This window comes from Myotis nattereri (genome assembly GCF_964212035.1).
Source record: "Myotis nattereri genome assembly, chromosome: 9".
Lineage (NCBI taxonomy): Eukaryota > Metazoa > Chordata > Mammalia > Chiroptera > Vespertilionidae > Myotis > Myotis nattereri.
In genome coordinates this window covers 81,418,740-81,437,469 of record NC_138084.1, presented here as the reverse complement: position 1 = coordinate 81,437,469, position 18,730 = coordinate 81,418,740, and the positions used below count along the sequence as shown (strand labels likewise).

General features: G+C 42.3%; 1 protein-coding gene across 1 annotated transcript in view; it reads right to left on the bottom strand.

Annotated features, from left to right (window-relative positions):
• Positions 1–18,730, bottom strand: part of ARCN1 (archain 1) — a 32,048-nt gene extending 13,318 nt beyond the window's left edge. The window contains exons 1-5 of the mRNA XM_081098554.1: positions 18,591–18,730; positions 4,011–4,274; positions 1,737–1,916; positions 1,398–1,603; positions 236–400 (exon numbers count right to left, since the gene is read on the bottom strand). Of these exons, the coding sequence (XP_080954680.1) occupies positions 236–400; positions 1,398–1,603; positions 1,737–1,916; positions 4,011–4,274; positions 18,591–18,593 (818 nt within the window). The 5' untranslated portion in view covers positions 18,594–18,730. The remainder of the gene's footprint in view (positions 1–235; positions 401–1,397; positions 1,604–1,736; positions 1,917–4,010; positions 4,275–18,590) is intronic.

Sequence of the window (18,730 nt, the reverse complement as noted above, 5' to 3'; positions counted from 1 at the left end):
ATCGACCGGGCAAAAGGTAAGTTTTAAACTTCACTGAAAAGAGAAGTTAAGAGTCCCTAATCATGGTTAAAGTATACAAAAGAATAATAATAATAATAATAAAGACTTCATGTTAATAACCTAGATACTCTAGGTAAGTCTTTTAAATCTGAAAAAATTAAAAGAAAGAATTTACAGTCACTGAAATATTTTTAAACATTATGTGGTTGTTCTTACTGAAAAGGTTACTACTTACCTTTCCATGTTAATGGGTGGAACATACACTTTGGTGGATTCAGAGGTACGCTTGCCCATATTGGAGGACATGATAGTTTCACCTTCAGATTTCAATTTGTCCACGAAGTTATCTACTTCCTTTCCTTTGGCTCCAAGTTTCAAAGCCTTGCTGGGGCCTGAAGGCCTAAGTGGAAGAATACAAAATAAGAAAAGATATACACTTAATTTTTAAAAAACCACAATTAATTAACAACCCTCTATCTTTGAAGCTGTCCCTGAAGCTGCTCTTTAAGAGGAATGTGAAGAACTCAAGGGGAAAACCCAAGTGACCTAGTAGTTAGCAGACTAGACTATTCCCTGCCCCAACGGGCAGCTGAGTCACTATCAATATGTAAGCTTTAAGTACCTGAAGACCAAAGCTATACTTTTATAAGCAAGCATGATCTGGTGAAAACGTTGTATCGTCCATCCAGGTAAATACAGCTGTATACTAATAAACTTTTACATATAATTTCATGCAGTCACAAATTCTCCTTGAAATCCATTCATGAACTCCAGATCAAAAATCCACATTCCTGCCCTGGCCGGTGTTGCTCAGCCCTCCCAACCGAAGGGCCTATGGTTCAACTCCCTGTTAGGGGCACGTACCTGGGTTGCAGGTTCAACCCCCGGCCCCATTCAGGGATCATGCAGGAGGCAAGCAATCAATGTGTCTCTCTCACATTAATGTCCATCTGTCTGTCTGCCTCTCTCCCTCTCCATCCTTCCCCTCTCCCTCCCTTCACCCCTCTCTTGCCTCCTCCCTACCTCCCACTCTCTCTAACTATCAAAGGAAAATATATCTTCAGGTGAGAATTAGCTAAAAATAAATAAAAATAAAAATTTAAAACCCAAATTCCATAAACAGTTCAATTTCCCTCCTCTCCCAAAATAGGGCAACTCTCAGAAGAAACTGAGGTCATGGTATAATTTAGAAAAGAACTCTGTTTTGCACAAAAGGAAAACACCACATTCAGATTTCTCCTTTATCCCCATATAATGTAACAAATTCAGTATTACATCTTACTCCATCAAGTCACTTGTTATTTACAGCTTGCCTAAAAATCTGGTAACACTCCAAAAAAGACACACACAGCCTTCACCTGCCATTCTAGGGCTGCTGGTGATACCCTGGATTATACCTGGCTGGCGCAGGGGCCACTTTTGGTTTGTCAGTTTCAATGATGGTCTCTGTAATCATGGCAGCTGTGCTGCCTCCAGAGACTGTGGAACTCCCAAATCCCCCAAATCCCGGTGCTTTTTTGCCCTGTCTCTCTGCATCTCGTCGGGCCTGTTGCAATTCCTTTGCTTTACGCCGCATCTCAGCCTTGGCCTCACGTTCTTGAGTCTACGAAAAGAGACATACGTATATGGATGTGGCTTTCAGTACAGTCTATACAACAAATAAAAACAGGAAAATCAGATAGTGAAGATGAAAGAAAGATAAACAAACTGGCAGTCCCAGAGGAGAAACTATTTACCTCTCTGACTGCTCTGAACACCTTCTCCTCGTGAGAATCCATTTCTGTGAAGGTTCTGATCTGTGCCAGGTTAACATTCTCCCGGTATCCCAGGGCAACAATTTCATCAAAAGCAAATATCAAATCAAAACAGTGATCAGATATTTCATTCTCCTCTAAGGCTCGGCAATATTCAGGGATCTAATCATGGGCAGCAATGGAAAAGAAAGATTATGAGCAGTTATGTTTTTCAGGTCTTATTCTTTACACAAATTTCAATAAACCTGAATCCCTTCATTAACTCCTTCTAACTCTATTTTAAGCAAGATTCTGGCATAAAGTCTTTGTGTGTATTTATATCAATGTATCTTTTGTGTGTGTTTTAAAACTGTATTCATACTTGATTTTATTGATTGTTTTGAGGATATGTATAGACATTTCCATTTGTACTCAATTCTTAACATAAAGAATCATGTAGTTGTGAATCTTTTCTAAACAGTTATTCCAGTAACTTTCCAGCTTAAAAATTGGAAGCTAATTTGCCTTAATAGAGTATCAAGTACCCATATCTTCAAATGTTGATATGCTGTTACATCAAAGTCCCACTAATTCACAATTTAATATCATATACTCTACAGTCAAATTCAAATCTTTCCCAGCACATTAACAAAGTTACTAGGAAAGCTGGACTACCACACTGAAGATGTTACAGATGCACACAATTCTGACAAGGAGAGCCAAGATTAGGAGTGGTTTTCTTTAGGAAACAGTCCTACCAAAAACATGTGAATAGAATTTTAAATATTCAAGACATATTAGCCCGGGCAGTGTGACTCAATGGTTGAGTATCGACTCACACACCAGGAGGTTGCTGGTTCGATTCTGGGGTTGCGGGCTCCATCCCCAGTACAGTGTGTGTAGGAGGCAGCCAATACATGTTGATGTTTGTACCAAAAAACAACCAGCAAATGATTTCACCTTTTTCAAAAAAGCATTTACACTTAAAAAAAATTGGACGAGGTAGAAGTCCCTCCTTTTTTTAAAAATAAAAAAAAATATATATGTATATATACATATATTAAATATATTTTATTGCTTTTTCACAGAGCGGAAAGGAGAGGGACAGAGAGTTAGAAATATCGATAAGAGGGAAACATCGATCAGCTGCCTCCTATACACCCCCTACTGGGGATGGGCCCACAACCAAGGCACATGCCCTTGACCGGAATCGAACCCGGGACCCTTGAGTCCGCAGGCCGATGCTCTATCCACTGAGACAAACCGGCTAGGGCAGAAGTCCCTCCTTCTTAAAAAGTGTTTCTAGAGCTATTAAAAACCTGCATTGCCCTAACCGGTTTGGCTCAGTGGATAGAGCATCGGCCTGTGGACTGAAGGGTCCCAGGTTCGATTCCGGTCAAGGGCATGTACCTTGGTTGCAGGCACATCCCCAGTGGGGAGTGTGCGGGAGGCAGCTGATTGATGTTTCTCTCTCATCGATGTTTCTAACTCTCTATCCCTCTCCCTTCCTCTCTTTAAAAAAATCAACAAAACAAAAAAAAAAAACCACTTGCATTTATAAAATAAGTGATAAAAATATCCCTCTGGATTGTGCAAGAAGGGAAGACAGGAACCCTGATGAGACAGAGTATATGACATTAACCAGCCCTGGCTTTTTTCTCTCCTGCTTCATCCGAGGCTGGGCTCTCCTGGTTTCCTGCAGGTAGATTTTCTTTAGGTTGCTGGTCAGCCACTTCGGCCAGTTACCCCGTTGCCCCCCTTTCCCTTTGTTAGCACTTTTTTGTCTGCAGATTTATCCTTTCCTCCTGCCATTTTTGGCTTCATTTCCGCTTTTGAAGGAGTAGGTTTAGCTGACAAGCTCGCTGACCTCTTTTTGGGCTCTTCCTTTGCCACACGTCAGCGAAGCTGACCTTCCTCTTGGGTATCATGGTGAGGGCCACGGCATGGGGAGAGCCTTGCAAACCTGGGCTGCCTGGCCACTGGCTAGTAAGTCTTATGTAAAGGACATTATCCCATAATTCAGCCAAACAAAGGAGATTACAGTAACCACTTAAGAACTAGGAAAGGAAAGGAAAGTGCCCACATTCTCTTTTGGGAACCTATAGCCCATGAGGACCCTCAGTAAGTGTTTGCTGAATGAATAGAGCCGGTCGCAGTAAGCTGCTGGGAGGGGTGAGGGAGCATGGAGCATGCAATCAGTTGCTTTCGGTAAAAATAGTTTCACACAGAAAACTTAAAGCAAAAGACTGTAACATACTATTACAGAAGGACTCTTACCACTCTTGAGAAGAGCCTGAGGGTTTCCAGATCTTCTAAGATGTTACTGTTTTTGGTAGTGATCAGTACCATGTACAGTTTCTCCATAGGCTGGTAGACATATCTTACACTCTCTGTTTCAACAAATGTATGTTGTTTTCCAGTGTTCATAAGCTTTGGAAAAGCTGCTAACAAGCCCTCAATGCGAGTTCGAGTCATCTCCACAAACTGTCGAGAAACAATAGCCTTTCCTGCTTTCGTGCAGACTGCTGCTGCCAACAGCACCTGCCAGTAACACACAAACAAATAAGTACTAATTAATTATTTCTTCACATCTGTTTTCTCAACATTCTTAGATCTTCCATAGAATGACATACTCAGTTATTTACTGGCATAACTACTATTAAAATGACTTTCAAACTCTACTTCATAGTTCTTTTAATTATAGTAATTCATAAGACAAAGCTAAAGTAGAGGAAAATGAAGGTATTATTCCTATATTTCAATAATATACCTAAAGCCAACTTAGTAAAGAAGTAACTTTTCCCAAATCTATAAATACATTAACGGGCTTCCTGTGACTCCAGAACTGGGCTGCTCTCTGCTTGGGCAGGCTCGTAAAGAATAGTTTAGCCCTGGCTGGGTAGCTCAGTTAGTTACAGCATCATCCAGCTACACAAAGGTTGCAGGTTTGATCCCTGATCAGGGCACATACAAGAATCAACCAATGAATGCATAAATAAATCAAACAACAAAACAATGATTCTCTCCCCCTTCCTCCCTCTCTCTAAAATCAATACATTAAAAAATTTTTTTAAAGAATAGCTTGAACTTTTTCTAAGAACAGAGATTTCCACAGCCAACACAGAGGTCTGATCACACAGACTAAAGGTTTATAAGAAGACCCTGGACTTTGTTTTCATTTTTACCTAGAATATGGAACCAATCTAGCAAGTTTAAATTTATCTCCTGTTCTTTGATTAACTTTCCCATCCCACCCTACCCTACTCCAGATATGTAAACAATCTGTAAAATGAAAATCTAAATAACTCAATGTTCCACACAGGTCTTGTCACTGGGCAAAGATCAAGACCAACAGCCCTTTTTTTGGAGTCTGGCATTTCATTAAACAAAACAAATAAAGCACCAAAGGAAGATGAGGAGAACTCTAATGCCATTGGTAGGGGATTAAGAAAATTAAGTACAATGTTTACAGTTTTTCAGTGAGGGAACCCAAGAATTCACAAGTACAAGTAACAAAAAGATTATTTACACATTAGGGAAGAAGCCTCAATGCTAAGATACGACCACTGAAATGTCAACATCCTACTGGTGAGGCTTCCCAGCTTTACAGAAACCTGTCTTGTACAGGTGAGGAGCTTGAAGAAAAAACAAGTTAGTTATTTCAAATAAATATTCTTATAGTTTCAATATATCAATACAGTTTTATAATAACCAAAGGAGAACATAATGTCCTTATTGATCAATTAGGCTATTTAGGAAATAATTACCATCATGCTTTACTGTATTTCCAAGCAGCTAAGTAAATAATTTATATTGGAAAAGTGATTGTTATCTTGTATAAATATTTCCCTCCACTGACAGATTTTTATTTTTACTGACTGATTTACCTACAATCAACTGTCCTGCCCTAGAGGGTTTGGCTCAGTGGACAGCACGTCAGCCCGTGGACAGAAAGGTCCCAGGTTTCATTCCTGGGCACGTCCTCCATTTCAGGCTCCATCCCCAGCCCTGGTCAGGGCACATGCAGAGGCAACCAAATAACGTATCTCTCTCACATCAATGTTTCTCTCTCTGTCACTCCCCTTCCCACTCTGTCTTAAACAAAACAAAACAAAAAAACAATGGAATATATCCTTGGGTGAGGATTAACAAAAAATATAAATAAATAAAAATTATACAAAAATTTTAATTGAGCCCTGGCCAGTGTTGATAAGTGGTTAGACCATCAGCCTTGGCTTTGATTCCTGGTCAACGGCATGTACCTGGGTTGCAGGTTCGTTTCCAGCCCCAGTCGGGGTGTATGCTGGAGACAACTAATGCATGAGTCTGTCTCACATAAATGTCTCTCTCTCTCTTTCTCTCTCGCTCTCTCTTCCTCCTTCCCTTTCCCTCAATGGAAAAAATACCCTCGGGTGAGAATTAACAAAAAATAAAAAATTTTAGCCCAAACCGGTTTGGCTCAGAGGATGGAGCGTCGGCCTGTGGACTCAAGGGTCCCGGGTTCGATTCCGGTCAGGGGCATGTACCTTTGTTGCGGGCATATCCCCAGCGGGGAGTATGCAGGAGGCGGCTGATCGATGTTTCTCTCTCATCGATGTTTCTAACTCTCTATCCCTCTCCCTTTCTCTCTGTAAAAAATCAGTAAAATATATTTAAAAAAATTTTAATTTACAAATAATTACTTCTTTCCATTCTTATATTCATGAAAAAAATGTATCCAAATTCTTCACAAGCATCACCATCATAATCACCAGGTCCACTTCTTGAATTACCACTTTCCTAGAATTTTTATATAAAACATGTATCTATAAGTGTTTTTTTCTTTTATTTTTTTCCTTTTGTCTAAAGTTTTACATATATCTCCTTTTTCCCCAACTGACACCCCTCCACCCAGCCATTCCCACCCAGGGCAAGCCCCCAGTGTCTGTGTCCATTGGTTATGCTAATATGCATGCATACAAGTCCTTTGGTTGCTCTCTAACCCCTCCTCCGCTACCATTTGTCTCTGGATCTATCTATTCTTGTTCATCAGTTTATGTTGATCATTATATCCCACATATGAGTGAGATCATGTGAAATTTATCTTTCTCTGACTAGCTTATTTCGCTTAGCATAATGTTCTCCAGTTCCATCCATGTTGTTGCAAATGTTAAAAGTTCCTTCTTTTTTATAGCAGCGTAGTATTCCATTGTACGGATGTACCACTGTTTTTTAATCCACTTATCTGCTGATGGGCACTTAGGCTGTTTCCAAATCTTAGCTATGGTGAATTGTGCTGCTATGAACACAGGGGTGCATATATCCTTTCTGATTGGTGTTTCTGGTTTCTTGGGATATAGTCCTAGGAGTGGGATAAGTAAGTTTTAAAATACTTTAAGAATACATTTGACTATCTGTGCTACACTCCTAAAAGTTTATATATTCCAACGAACAAAAACTTTTCTTAATATTCTCATCAGGAAAATGGAAGAATGCTCAGATATTTAGGATAAGCTCACATTGGTTTCTCCTTTTCCCAACAATTAAGTAAATCAGAATTTACTTCTGAATTTGCAAAGAAGCACTTTGATATACCAGAAAACCAAATGACCGGGAGTGAGAAGACTGGATTCTAGTTTTTGTTGTGCTACTTACTGTCTGACCTCAAGTTACTCAACTTCTCTTAGCCTCAGTTGCTTCGCCTATAAAATGGAGCATCATCTAACTACCTTCCTAACAAGCTATTATGAGGGCCAAATGAATATGATGAAACCATAAGCCAAAGTATTATACAACTTATATGACATATTCACAATGTAAAATAGCACCATTACTAATAATAAACTTGCCAAGAAATGCATTTCATTAAAAAAATTTATGTCACTTCAAGGCAACAAGTTTTTACTTTTATGGGTTTGTCAATATTTTGATATTCGAATAATGGACACAGATTCCCTACAAAATTTGACTTAAAATTTCTGGGAATTCATAGATCCTCTAAAACAGTAATTCTCAAATGGCCCATAGAGAATCACTTTATGCAATGAGAAACAGTACTAATAAATGAGAGCATATTGTAAATGTAATCCTTGTAAGGGCCAGCCCTACACACACACACACACACAGCTGAGAACTACAATCCTAGGAAGTTATGGTCCCCTAACTTAGGTTTTGAAGGAATAAAATAAGTCCCTGTGCCGAACCGGTTTGGCTCAGTGGATAGAGCGTCGGCCTGCGGACTGAAGGGTCCCAGGTTCGATTCCGGTCAAGGGCATGTACCTTGGTTGCGGGCACATCCCTACTGGGGGGCGTGCGGGAGGCAGCTGACCAACGTTTCTAACTCTCTATCCCTCTCTCTTCTTCTCTGTAAAAAATCAATAAAATATATTAAAAAAAAAAATAAGTCCCTGTGCTTTAAAAAACAAACGAACAAATGTTTTTAATTGATTTTTAGAGCCAGAGGAAGAGAGAGGGAGAGAGAGAGAAACACTGGATCGGCTGCCTCCTGCACACCCCTTACTAGGGATTGAGCTCACAACCTGGGCATGTGCTCTGACCTGGAATCAAACTAGTGACCTCTTAGTGCATGGGATGACACTCAACCAACTGAGCCACACTGACCAGGGAATAAGTCCCTATTAAGTAAGGATACTAACCATAGCACAACTTAAGTATATAAAATCAAATGTCTATCTAGAGAAAGTACTGCTTAGATTGAACTCTCAGACATATATTAATATGCTGGTTAAATAAAAAGGCCATATCTAAAATATCCTATCTAATAAAGAGGGGATATGCTAATTGACCCTCATACCGTTGCAAAGATGGCAGCACCCACAGCCAATGAGGGAATATGCTAACTGACTGCCCCACCCTCAAAGATGGCAGTTCCCACAGCCAATAAGGAGGGAATATGCTAATTGACTGCCATGTCCTCAAAGATGGTGGCACCCACAGCCACAAGATGGCTGGCAAGGGAGGGCAGTTGGGGGCAACCAGGCCAGCAGGGGTGGCAGTTGGGGGCAACTGGGCCTGCGGGGAGGGCAGTTGGGGGGATCAGGTTGGCAGGGGAGGGCAGTTGGGGGCGATCGGGCTATCAGGGGAGTGGTTAGGGCAGGGGTGGGCAAACTTTTTGACTCGAGGGCCACAATGGGTTCTTAAACTGGACCGGAGGGCCGGAACAAAAGCATGGATGGAGTGTTTGTGTGAACTGATATAAATTCAAAGTAAACATCATTACATAAAAGGGTATGGTCTTTTTTTTTTTTTTTTTTTTTTTTAGTTTTATTCATTTCAAATGGGCCGGATCCAGCCCGCGGGCCGTAGTTTGCCCATGGCTGGGTTAGGGGGTGATCAGGCTGGTAGGCAGAAGCAATTAGGGGCAATCAGGCAGGCAGGCAGGCGAGCGGTTGGGAGCCAGCAGTCCCGGATTGTGAGAGGAATGTCCGACTGCCACAGGGATTGGGCCTAAACTGGCAGTCAGACATCCCCTGAGGGGTCCCAGATTGGAGAGGGTGCAGGATGGGCTGAGGAACCCCCACCCCCGGCCAATGCACGAATTTTGTGCACCAGGCCTCTAGTCTAATAATAATCCTGTTAGAAACAATGTTGCCTGGCTCGGGTGGCTCCGTGGTTGAACATCATCTATGAACCAATAGGTCACGGTTCAATTCCTGGTCATGGTGCATGCCAGGGTTGTGGGCTTGATCCCGGGTGAGGGGTGTGCCGATTGATGATTCTCATCATTGATGTTTCTGTCTATCTCTTTCTCTCCCCCTTCATCTCTGAAATCAATAAAATATATACATTTTTTAAAAAGATGTTTCTATCTCTTTACCCCTCTCGCTAAAATCAATTAAAAAATATTTAGCCAAAGCCGGTTTGGCTCAGTGGATAGAGCATCAGCCTGCGGACTGAGGGGTCCAAGGTTCGATTCCGGTCAAGGGCATGTACCTGAGTTGCAGGCACATCCCCAGTGGGAGATGTGCAGGAGGAGCTGATCGATGTTTCTTTCTCATTGATGTTTCTGACTCTCTATCTCTCTCCCTTCCTCTCTGTAAAAAATCAATAAAATATATTTAAAAAAAAAAAAAACATTTAAAAAAAAAAAAGAGAGGGAAACAATGTTGTAGGTTTCAGGGTAGTTCTTCAGTAGCCGGAATTAAAAATGCCTCCATACCATACAGACAGAATTTAGATAAAAAATAACATCATTGCCAACATAAACGGGAAAAAGGAACAAAAGGCAACCTATAACCAGAAAGTTGTATGCTATGGAAAGGGGGAATTCATCCACTTCGTTTTATTGGGAATTTCACTTTAGCAATATTATTAGAACTAACTAAATATTTATTGAACAGCTACTATACACACTAAATGTTCTTTGAGAATATTAAGAGGAACTAGCTTGGTATTCTACCCTCATCTTACATAAAAATTTTTTTTAAATCATCACCAGAAGATATTTTTTTTTTACTGATGGGGGGGAGGGGAGAGAAACAGCAATTGGTTGCCTCCCGAACATGACCAGGGATGGAACCCGCAACCTAGGTATGTCCCCTGACAGGGATTCAAACCTGCAACTCAACCTTTTTGTGTATGGGAGGAAGCTCCAACAACTATGCCACCCAGCCAGGGCTATAAAAAATTTTAAATTCAAATTTTCTATAAAAATTTTCATAACTAATTAGCATCATAACAGATGTTAGACTTGTGATAATTTCCCAATATATAAATATTGAAACATTACATTGTACACCCAAAACGAGTATGTTATATCTCAGTTATACCTCAATGAAAAAAAAAAAGTCTAATAGGGGTAAGATAAACCTAAAAAACTGTAATACTAGGTAGGCAGACTGTCAAGTAATGTGCTATGTGAATTCAGAGGAGGAAGAGAGTACTTCAAAATGGTAAGATCAGGGATGACTTGATAGAAGAAATAGCATTTAAACTATGCTTGATGAATTGAGGCAACAGTATGGGCAAAAAAGTAGGTTCCAAGCAGGAAAACTCTGAAACTCTCTTTGGGTCATTCCTTTATCCACATACAAGCAAAATAAGGCTCCCAAAGTAAGACCAAAATGCTCCCCCACTAAGTATGACTTTAAACCTTGAAACACCCAAGACACCACATACCACAATTACAGGGTCCATGAAGCTTTAAGTTTTCTATTCGCTGAGTTATGCATGGCTGGAAGGTATGGTCCTCTCTAAACAAGATAAATTTAACCTATTCTAAATTAATATTCATTTTCTTAAATGCTTTGAAGTAATAAAACTCCTCTTCACATAAATGTTTACTGATGTTTAATAATGATTATAATACTAGAGGCCCAGTGCACAAAATTCGTGCACGAAGGAGGGGTTCCCTCAGCCCATCCTGCACGCTCTCCAATAGGGGACACCTTGGGGGACGTCCAACTGCCGATTTAGGCCCGAAAACTGGCAGTTGGGCATCCCCCTCGCAATCTGGGACCGCTGGTTCCTAACTGCTCACCTGCCTGCCTGCCTGATCGCCCCTAACTGGCCTCCCTGCCGGCCTGGTTGCCCCTAACTGCCTCTGCCTGCCTGCCTGATCGCCCCTAACTACCCTCTTCTGCCGGCCTGGTTGCCCCCAACTGCCCTCCCCTGCCAGCCTGATCTTGCCCCCAATGGCCCTCCCCTCCTGGCATGATCTCGCCCACAACTGCCCCCCCTCCCCCTTTCAGGCCTGATCTCACCCCCAACTGCCCTCCTCTGCTGGTCAATTTGGCTCTGATTGGTCAGTTTCTATGCCAGTCAGCATCAGAAGCTCCCCTCCTAGGCAGCCATTGATTCTTCACAGCACCCACATTTGGTTCTGATTGGTCAGTTCCTATGCCAGTCAGCATCTCCGGGCCTATCTCCGGCCTGATCAGAGAGGCAGTGGGGCTGAACATCAGCCCCTCCAGGCTGGGAGAGAAAGAAAGGCCTGGCTGCTGGCAAAGCCTGGAAAGAAAGAGAAAGAGAGAGGCAAGTACTGATCAACAGCTGCCACTGAGGCTGCGGATCAGACCCTGACTCTCTCTCTGGGTCTCAGCACCCTGGGCAGTCAGTGCTGGGTCACCACAGCAGCCCAGCGCTGACTGAAGGACTTCCGGGTTCGTCAGCCTTCCCTCCTGATTGGTCGTTACAACCCTGGGCTTTTATATATTAGGATACAGTATAAAAATATATAGTACACGCTAAAAGGTAAATTAATGTTTCCTACTATAACTTGATCTGATTTTCTTTGGGGAAGACTATGATTCCCATAAAATTGTTTCACTTATTGTTTACATTTTGGGAAAAGAAGATTTACACTTATAAGAAACTTTCAAGAGCCCTTGATTGTTTTGTTTTTGTTTTTGTTTTTTATTATTAGTAGTTAAGGTATTACAAATGTGTCCTCATCCCCCCCCTTTAACCCCCAACCTCCGCCCCCCACACAAACTCATGCTCCCATCCCCCCGTTGTCCATGTCCATTGGTTTGGCGCCCTTGATTGTTTTAAAGATGGAAAAAATCTAGGTCACAGAAGTTAAATGATCTCTGCAGGATGGTTAAAAAAAATTCTCCTCGCCCGGCCAGTGTAGCTCAATAATTGAGCATCGACCCACTAACCAGGAGGTCACGGTTCAATCCCAGTAAGGGCACATGCCCAGGTGTGGGCTCAATCCCCAGTAGGGAGGCGTGCAGGAAGCAGCCTATCAATAATTCTCTCTCATAATTGATGTTTCTGCTATTCCTTTCTCTCTGAAATCAATAAAAATGTATTTTTAAAAAATCCTACATTGAGTTGAGCTTTGTCAAACAGCTTTTCTCTTAATATATCCAATGGTGTGTGTTTGCTAGTCCTTTGTTTTTGGATTAAATAACAACTCTCTCCTACCCAGACCTAACTATATGGATCAGAAAGTTCCTTGAGTAAAGAAACAAGGAGAATTAGGTTTCTGTTCTGCTCTGCTACTAATTATATGACCTTGAATAAGTCACTTAATTGCTTCTTGAAATATCCCTAAATTAGAGGTTAGCTTATATGAAATCTAACATGCCTTTGCATCCTTAACATTCTAAAAATCTGAGTATTTGAAAACTTCACAGCAACAGAAAATGTACAATATCTCCACTTCACACTCATTGCTCTAATAGTAACTACTTTGGAACCTATTTTACATTAATGTTAAGCTGCTAGATGGCAAATTGCCTAACCAAAACAAATCATGTGTATTCGAATAGTATTTGTGTGGGATAGAGATAGGTGCCTATCATCCCTTCATCCCTACCAATAATAGCGGTCCAAGAATAACAGGTAGTAATTCATCATAAATATATGCACAATTCGCTAAAGAAAAATGTCAAGGACATTCTCCAATCCCTTGCTTCAGTATTCCTCATTTCCAGAATTAAGTAGCCACTTTTTCCATCATAATTCATGATCATATTAAGGATAGTGGAGGACCATTTTATCTTTGTATGAAGTAATCACAGATTTAAAAAAAGAAGGGAAGATTAAAATAAAATCCAGACCATATACAAAACCTATAACTTGAAAATTCACTCAGTGAGAGTTTTAAGCTAATCACAAGTTTTTGTTCTGAAACAAAAGCTTGTAGAGGACAAAAGTAAAAGGACATCATTCTTAGCTTCTATAGTGAACTTCCTATTTGAAGAATAAATAAATGGCAAATCAGTAGAAACTCAAAAAAACGCTTTCATTTTTTGTTGTCCTCTCAAACAATAAAAAAAGATACATCAAGAATACAATAGCTGTGCAGTTGCTGTATTATAAATGAAAAAGAGGGGAGAAAGCAATAATCCCCTATTGGGAACAGTTATTACTGTACAGGATTTCAGTTTCTTCCCCATCATGTGTACAGTTCAATCATACAAACCCAAATCTATCTTTTTTTTAAAAAATATACTTTTATTGATTTCAGTGAGGAAGAAGAGGGGGAGAGAGAGAGAAACATGCATGATGAGAGAGAATCATGGCTCGGCTGCCTCCTGCAAGTCCGCCACTGGGGACCGAGCCCACAACCCAGACATGTGCCCTTGACCGGAATTAAACCTGGGACCTTTCAGTTCGCAGGCCGACGCTCTATCCACTGAGCAAAACTGGCAAGGGCAACAAATCTAGCTTTCTAATAACTTTTGGGAACCAAACTTTATGTGATCACTTTTACTTAACGTGGACACTATAGTAAGTTTACTCAATGCCTATACTTAAATAAGAAAAAACAGCACTCTGTAGGAAAGCAAATATTTTACAGACTGGTGCTACGATGAGACTTAATATCAAGTTCACTAAGAAAAAAAATGACTATAATACTTTACAAATGTTAAGAAAATAAGAACAGCCAAAACCGGTTTGGCTCAGTGGATAGAGCGTCGGCTTGCGGACTGAAGGGTCCCAGGTTCGATTCCGGTCAAGGGCATGTACCTGGGTTGCGGGCACCTCCCCAGTAGGAGATGTGCAGGAGGCAGCTGATCGATGTTTCTCTCTCATCGATGTTTCTAACTCTCTATCTCTCTCCTTTCCTCTCTGTAAAAAATCAATAAAATATATTTAAAAAAAAAAGAAAATAAGAACATGTTCTGATTAATTTGCAGAAAACTAGGAAAAATGATGCCCTTTTTATACTTCTATTTCTTTTTTTATAACAAGGTCATCATAAGCCATGTGTTTTTGCATTTGTTCATTTATTTCTCTACTAGGACTTCACAGCATAGGATGTTTGGTACCAATTTCAGTGACTAAAGCCAAAGGAAATCTATTTTTATTATTTATTTCAGAGAGAAAGGAAGAGAGAGAGAGAGAGAGAGAGAGAGAGAGAGAGAGAGAGAAAGAAACATCAATGATGAGAGAGAATCACTGATCAACTGCCTCCAGCACATCTCACACTAGGGATCTAGCAGCAAGCCGGGCATGTACCTTGACCAGGAATTGAACTGTGACCTCCTGGTTCATAAGTCAATGCTCAACCACTGAGTGACCCAGCTTGGCAAAATAAATTTTTTTTTCATAAGTCAACTGGTATCAATAAAAGACTTAAATATAAGTAAAAAAACCATAAAAATCCTAGAAGGAACTATAGGCAGCAAAATCTCAGACATCTCTCATAGCAATATGTTTACGAATACATCTCCTAGGGCAGTGGTCGGCAAACTGCAGCTCGCAAGCCACATGCGGCTCTTTGGCCCCTTTAGTGTGACTCTTCCACAAAATGCCACGTGAGGGCGTGCACGTACAGTGCGAATGAAACTTCGTGGCCCATGCGCAGAAGTCAGTATTTTGTGGAAGAGCCACACTCAAGGGGCCAAAGAGCCGCATGTGGCTTGCAAGCCACAGTTTGCCAACCACTGTCCAAGGGCAAAGGAAACTAAGGAGAAAATAAAGAAATGGGTCTACATCTATATAAAAGGCTTCTGCACAGCAAAAGCAACCATCACCAAAACAAAAAGGGAGCCCACTATGTGGGAGAACATTTGGCAATGACACATCTGATAAACGGTCAATACCCAAATGTATAAGGAACTCATACAACTTAACAAAAGGAAGACAATCCAATAAAAAAAATGGGCAAAGGACCTAAATAGACACTTCTCCAAAGTGGACACACAGAAGGCCAAGAGACATGAAAAAATACTCAAAGTCACTGATCAGCAGTGAAACACAAATCAAACAACAATGAGGTATCACTTCACACCTGTCAGAATGGCTATCATCAAATAATCAACAAATGACAAGTGCTGGCGAGGATGTGGAGAAAAAAGGAACCCTCCTGCACTGCTGGTGGGAATGCAGACTGGTGCAGCCACTGTTGAGAACAGTATGGAGTTTCCTCAAAAAATTAAATATGGAACTCCCATTTGACCCAGTAATCCCACTTCCAGAAATATATACTGAGAGACCCGAAGCACCAATCAGAGAGAATGTATGCACCCCTGCGTTCATAGCAGCACAATCTGCAATAGCTAAGATCTGAAAACAGCCCAAGGGCCCATCAACAGACGAGTGGATAAAAACGCTGGGGTACATTTACACCATGGAACACCGTGCAGCAGTAAAAGAGAAGGGTCTCTTACCCTGTGAGGCAGCATGGAGGGGCCTGGAGAGTATCATGCTGAGTGACATAAGTCAGTCAGAGAAAGACAAGTGTCACATGTGGAATCTAAGGAACAAAATAAACTGATGAACGGAGTGGATCCAGGAGTGGATCCAGAGACACGGAAGCAGGGAACAGAGTGTGGAATCTCGGAGGGAAGGTGGGGGAGGCTGTGTGGGTGGGAGGTGATCAATCAAAGACCTTGTATGCATATATGCATGGCCCATGGACACAGACAATAGGGTGCTGAAGGCCTGGGGGGAGAGGGGGAACTGCAGGGGGTTCAAAGAGGGGAAAAAGGGCATATGTTATACCTTCAACAATAAAGAATTCTTAAAAAATAATCAACTGATGTCTACAACTTACTCTGAAATGCATTTTTTAAAAAGATGTATATAAAAATAGAGAAACATAAAATGAGAAGATGTATAAAGGAATGGATGATTAGATGTGTGATTTAACAAATATAATGAAATGTTAATTATAGAATCTAGCTGGTTATAGGGGTGTTCACTATAAAATTCAACTTTTCTAGATACTTAAAATTTTTAAATAAAATGTTTGGGGGGAAATCAACTTTCACAAACAAGTTTTATTTTATTTTTTTTAAAATATATTTTATTGATTTTTTTACAGAGAGGAAGGGAGAGGGATAGAGAGAAACATCAATGAGAGAGAAACATCGATCAGCTGCCTCCTGCACACCCCCCACTGGGGATGTGCCCGCAACCAAGGTACATGCCCTTGACCGGAATCGAACTTGGGACCCTTCAGTCCGCAGGCCGACGCTCTATCCACTGAGCCAAACCGGTTACGGCTCACAAACAAGTTTTAGATCCAAAAAATATTATAAAATGTCACCTTATTTGGACATTTTTACTATCCAGGGATAACTTTGTAAAGGAATAGGATCCAAAAACATTACGCAGAAATAATAGTATTACGACTCAACAGAGCAGAATGTACTGAGATGATGTTCTTCAGAATACACAAATCTTAGGGTATCTAGTTCATACCAAGTCCCAAATAATTCAGAGACATATGCATATTTAAACATGACACAACTGTATGTATATGCACACGTGTCCAAATAACATGCAGTTTTTTATTTTATGCTTTATCACCAACACCTAAAACTTTACCATCCCTTGGTTATCAATGAACTAAAAATATAGCAGGTCTCCAAATAACATTGTTTCATTCTAGACTGTTTCATTAAAATGTTGATGAGATGCCATGAGAACCTAACTCCTGTTTATATCGAGGAGCTACAGTAAAACTGGTTTCTTTATGTCATTTCACCTCAAGTCCCAGAATCTATTGATGACATTTAGTGAGAAGTTACTGTACTAAGTGCCAAGAACGTTCCAACATCTTTTTGTAAAGATTTACCTTTACGTATATAAATATATATATATATGCTTTAATTTTTCTATTACAATTAGAATATGCTCTAAAATGCCCTACAAATACAACCTGGATGTAAAAGAAGTTTAAAAATTATTATCCAAATACTGAGCCTCCTAGTGAAAATGAAAAGAGGAGATTTTGGAAATTTTTATGTCCAACAGTAAAGTCTTATGAGGCAAATCTGCTTGATGCAGTTTATATGCCTAAAGCTAAAGTTTCAGTGTTGAAAAGCCCAAGCATGAATTCCCCCATCCAGTCCCATGTAAAAGGCTGTCGATAGGACTTAACATGATTGCACCGGATTGTACACCGTGCTCTCTTCAGTGCGTAGAAAGAGCCTTTAAGCAGCGGTTCTCAACCTGTGGGTCGCGACTCCTGAAAAGACATCCTGCATATCAGATATTTACATGAGGATTCATAACAGTAGCAAAATTACAGTTATGAAGTAGCAACGAAAATAATTTTATGGTTGGGGGTCACCACAACATGAGGAACCGTATTAAAGGGTCGCGGCATTTAGGAAGGTTGAGAACCGCTGCTTAAAGCAAGTCATCTACTAACAAAAATAGAATAAAAAAGAAAAAGAACTCCCTACAAAAGACTGACATAAAAGTGCACTAAAAATGAATTACTAGCTCGCTGGGAAACGAAGCATTTCTCCCGCTCCGTGAAGGCCCGCACGCCCAGCAGCGGCCCCGCCCACGGCGGCTTCTGTCCGCACAGCGGCCGGGACAGCGGCGAGGCCTCCGCCTCCGGGGACGGCAGGTCGCGGGCCCCTCCGCACCGGGCCGGCCACACACCCGCGTCACCGGAGCCTCCCGGCCCCCCGGCCCCAGCCTGCGCGCCTCACCACCGCCCCGTCTCCCGCGGCGGCGCCCCCGAACCCCCTCGGCGCGACAGGCTCGGGGGGCTGCGCAGGTCTCGGGGACACTCGGGTCCGCAGAGTCGGGTCGAAGTGACGCCTTCCGTCCCGCCTCCTCCCTAGCGCGCCCGTGTGCCTCTTCGGAACAAACAAAAGGCGTCCCGGCGCCCACGGACACCGAGGAGGGAGGCGAGCCGGGTCGGAGGGCAGGGAAGGCGGACACTGCCTGCCGAGCCCGGGCACCCACGGGCGGACGGGATGGGCGCGATGGCCGCGGCGCGGGTCCAGGGGGCACCCCTGGAGGCTCCCGCACACCCGACCCCGGCTCGCGGCAGAGGGGCCCGGTGTGGGGGAGGGGCGCGGGCCCCGCGACCGAGGCCGTGGAGTCGGGTCCGGGACCCCGGGGAGGTCGGGCCCAGGACTGCTTCCCGGACGGCGGGGGAAGGCGGGTTCCAGGCCCGGGAGGGGTCGGGCCGGCGGGGCCTGGGCTCGGACCTACCATCCTGAGACGCGGCTGCGCTCGCGGCGGCTCCGCGGGGCTGGGCTGGCGGGCTCGGCACCGGGCGCACCGGGAGACGGGACCTGCTGGCCCTGACAGGAGCCTCGGCCGCTTCACCCACTGCCAAGATGGCGGCCCTG